General features: G+C 45.2%; 1 protein-coding gene across 1 annotated transcript in view; it reads right to left on the bottom strand.

Moving 5' to 3' along the window:
* Window positions 1-3,100, bottom strand: part of MAGI2 (membrane associated guanylate kinase, WW and PDZ domain containing 2) — a 1,576,038-nt gene extending 1,572,938 nt beyond the window's left edge. The window contains exon 1 of the mRNA XM_012650290.1: window positions 2,800-3,100. Within this exon, the coding sequence (XP_012505744.1) occupies window positions 2,800-3,100 (301 nt within the window). The remainder of the gene's footprint in view (window positions 1-2,799) is intronic.
* Window positions 3,101-3,346: the final 246 nt, after the last annotated feature.

Below are 3,346 nucleotides of genomic sequence, written 5' to 3'. Positions count from 1 at the left end.
ACATAAACTGGCAAGTTTTAGAAAAGGAACCAAAATTAACAATAGTCACATAAAATAAAAAAATATACTCCCTCTCAAATAATAGATAGAAAAATGAAGATAAACAACCCAATAAAAAAATGGTAAAAAACATAAACTGGCAAGTTTTAGAAAAGGAACCAAAATTAACAATAGTAACATAAAATAAAAAAATATAGAAGAGGAGTACTTATTCCACAAAAGGTAAAATAAATAATTTTTTTTCAGTCAATAGTGATTCAGGAGGTGAATCAGGTTCCTGTGGAAGCTCTGTGAACATCATTACAAGAATAAATCATCAATGAACCAGTGAAGTCCAGAACTGAGGATTAATATAGGATGGAAAGAGATTTTCCTCTAAATATATCACTTCATATGTACTTACTCTATGAGTTCTAAAAGCAACAATCTTCTAAATAAAACTTAATATAGAAATTGAGTGACCAGAGACCACCTTAGATCAAATCATGGAAGGATTTAAATGATATCTAGTCCAGGTCCCCATCTTATATAGGAATCCATGGCACATGATCATTTTGGCCTTTCACAAACACTCACTGTGATAGCAGCAACACTGCTCACAGATTTTTGGGAAGCTATGTTAGAAAGTTCATCTTTTTAAGAAAGGTAAAAATGCTTAATTTTTTAGATTTTTCAGTACATTCATCTTAGTTTTGTTCTGTGGACTATAACAAGATAGTCAGAATTCTTTTTCTTACTTGATAGCTTTTCAGTATTTAATAACATTTCATTTCCTTACTTTTCCAAGTTGAATCTTTCCACTGAATTTCATAGAATATATCTACAATATACATCAATCTCTCTTTCTTTTTCTTCTGGATTTATTATTCCTTGCTACAATTACAATCTGCCAAGCTCCACCTCAGAAGTAGTTCTTAAAATTGAATATAACATTTAAGATGTGGTAATCATTGCAAACTATAATAGGACAATCGCCTCCCTTAGTAAGACACTACTATTAGTCCAATTTAACAATGCATTAACTTTGAAGTCACCTTCTATTACAAATACCAAGTTTATTGCCAACAAAACCACAGTCATTACTTGTGAGTAGATTTCTTGGGCCCAAAGCCCGAACTTTACATTTGTATCTATGGCTCTAAGGTAGTATCATCAAATATGTTGACATGAATTCCTATATTTGAGCCTTGGGTGTGTTATCTTGAAAAAACGTCAAGATACTCTATTTGCCCTCCTACTTAACTCATATTCTTCAGTATCACAGCATTCCTCAGTTATTCAGTATTGAGCTATGTTGACTTACAAGTAAATGTTCACATTAGCCTATCTCGAGATGTCAGTTATTAATATTCAAGGATCCCAATGAAAATGCTGTCTTATATGGCACTTCACATTTAAGAAACTTTGCCTGAGACTTCTATTTCTCTTGTTTACTTTTAAGCAAGTTTTTAGAGAAAAATTTTATAGTGCAGAACATCTCCCTAAGAGCATTTCTTGGTAGCTGATCAAGCAATAGGATTAAGTGGCAAAATGCCAGCAATGGCATGCTCAATTCCATCTTTCAGCCAGGACAATGTAAGACAACAAACCCTTAGACTAATACGCATGTGCAGCACATATACATACATACATACATACATACTGCACACGAAATGTGCATGTAAGCTAGAAAAAAGTACGCAGTGGCGTGTGGAAAACAAAAATACACTATTTCAGTCTAGTTAAAATTGTCCTCTATTCAAATTCCTTTCTTGCCTCCTTCCGGACCACAATTTTCTTTCAAGCAAAGACAGTGAGAGAGTTCTGCAAGATTCCAATCTCCCTAAATCCACATCATAGCCTTCAACTGAGGCTCATCAAAGGTTGCAGCTGAGACAGCCTGAGTTATAACCACCTGGCATATCCATCCAACTCCTCCCCAGAAACACGCCCCCCAAATCCGGAGCCAGAGGAGAGCCCTGCCACAGAAGACTTCCACTGAAGGAGGGTAACCCCTGAGAAAAGTACACTCCGGGAACCATTCCTCTCCTCCTGACCCCCCAACACTGGAAAGCGCTCCTAGCGCCGCGCCTTCTTCCGGAGCCTCCTCCCGCAGGCTGGCTAGGGGTGAGCGCCGGGGTTAGTCAGTGCGCACGTGACGCGCGATGCCCACATGACACGACCGACCGTGGGCGGGGGAGGGGAAAGGGGAGTGAAGCAGGGAAAAAGTTACAGAAGACCCGTCAAAGCGCCCAAAGCAATTTGCCCCTTCCCTTCCTCGCCAGCCAGTGGTTCAGGGATCCCTAGGGGACGTCTGGGGACCTAGGCGTCTCTAGCCAGCTCCCCAAACGCTGGACGCAGTTCTTCGCCCATCCCACCACCCTCTGCTCTTCCCAGCCCCGCTGGTGATGCCTCTGCACCCTCAAGTTGCTCCTTCCTCTTTTTTCGTCCTTCCTCCCTCCCTGTCTCTTTCCTTCTGTCCTTCCCCAAAAGCTCTATCATCCACTGCGGGCGATGCCACTGACGCACATTCAATTTGCCCCGGGATCTCTGAGGAGGTCAGACCAGGCCAAACATCTTCCAAAGGGGAGGGTCTAACTGCGCAAACAAAGTTGCACGCCACAGGGCAACCTGCCCCTCCCCTCCCGTGAGCCCCTCAGTCGGATCTTTGGCAAAGCTCACTTGCACTGCCGGACCTCTGTGGACCCCACCCCACAGTCGCGCAACACACCCCTTTCCACACGCGCGCCCACCCTTCCATTGCCCTGCGCCCCGAGCGGTCCCGCTGCCTGGCAAAGCACTGAGCCCCGCTGCGCTCACCTTGCTTGACACACTTGAGCCGGAGGGGGTCCTTGCAGTGTTTGATCACGGCCAGCACGTCCCTGATGGTGAGCCCCGCCACGGGGGTCTCGTTCACCTCCAGCAGCAGCTCCTCCGACACCAACTTGCTGCCGCTCTCATAGACCACCTTGCCGGGCTTCACCTCCCCCAGGTAGGGGAACTGTCCATTCTCGGCGCCCCCCTTCAGTTCAAAGCCCAGCTGGCCCTCCGGGTTCCTGCCAATGACACTCTCATGGACTTTGCTAGTCCAGTGGCTTTTCTTTTTCAAGCTTTTGGACATGGCAGTGGGGTGGCTCGCCTCAGTTTCTAGGGTTCCTTTGGGGTAGGGAGGTTGGTGGTGAGAGAATGAGGATGGAGCAGCAAGGGGGCCAAGGGATGAAAAGAACAGACTTTGCCTTCCTCCTCCCCCCTATTCGGTGCTTTCTCTCTTCTTTGGATGGAGTGTGGACGAGGAAGGGGGAGGATGAGAGGGACGGCTGGGCAGAGGTAGGAGAGCTTGGGTGAGGTTGTGCTGTCCCTTGAATGA

This window comes from Propithecus coquereli, unplaced genomic scaffold (assembly GCF_000956105.1).
Source record: "Propithecus coquereli isolate 6110/MARCELLA unplaced genomic scaffold, Pcoq_1.0 Scaffold32, whole genome shotgun sequence".
In the NCBI taxonomy this organism is placed as follows: Eukaryota; Metazoa; Chordata; class Mammalia; order Primates; family Indriidae; genus Propithecus; species Propithecus coquereli.
This window is presented reverse-complemented; position numbering and strand designations above follow the sequence as displayed.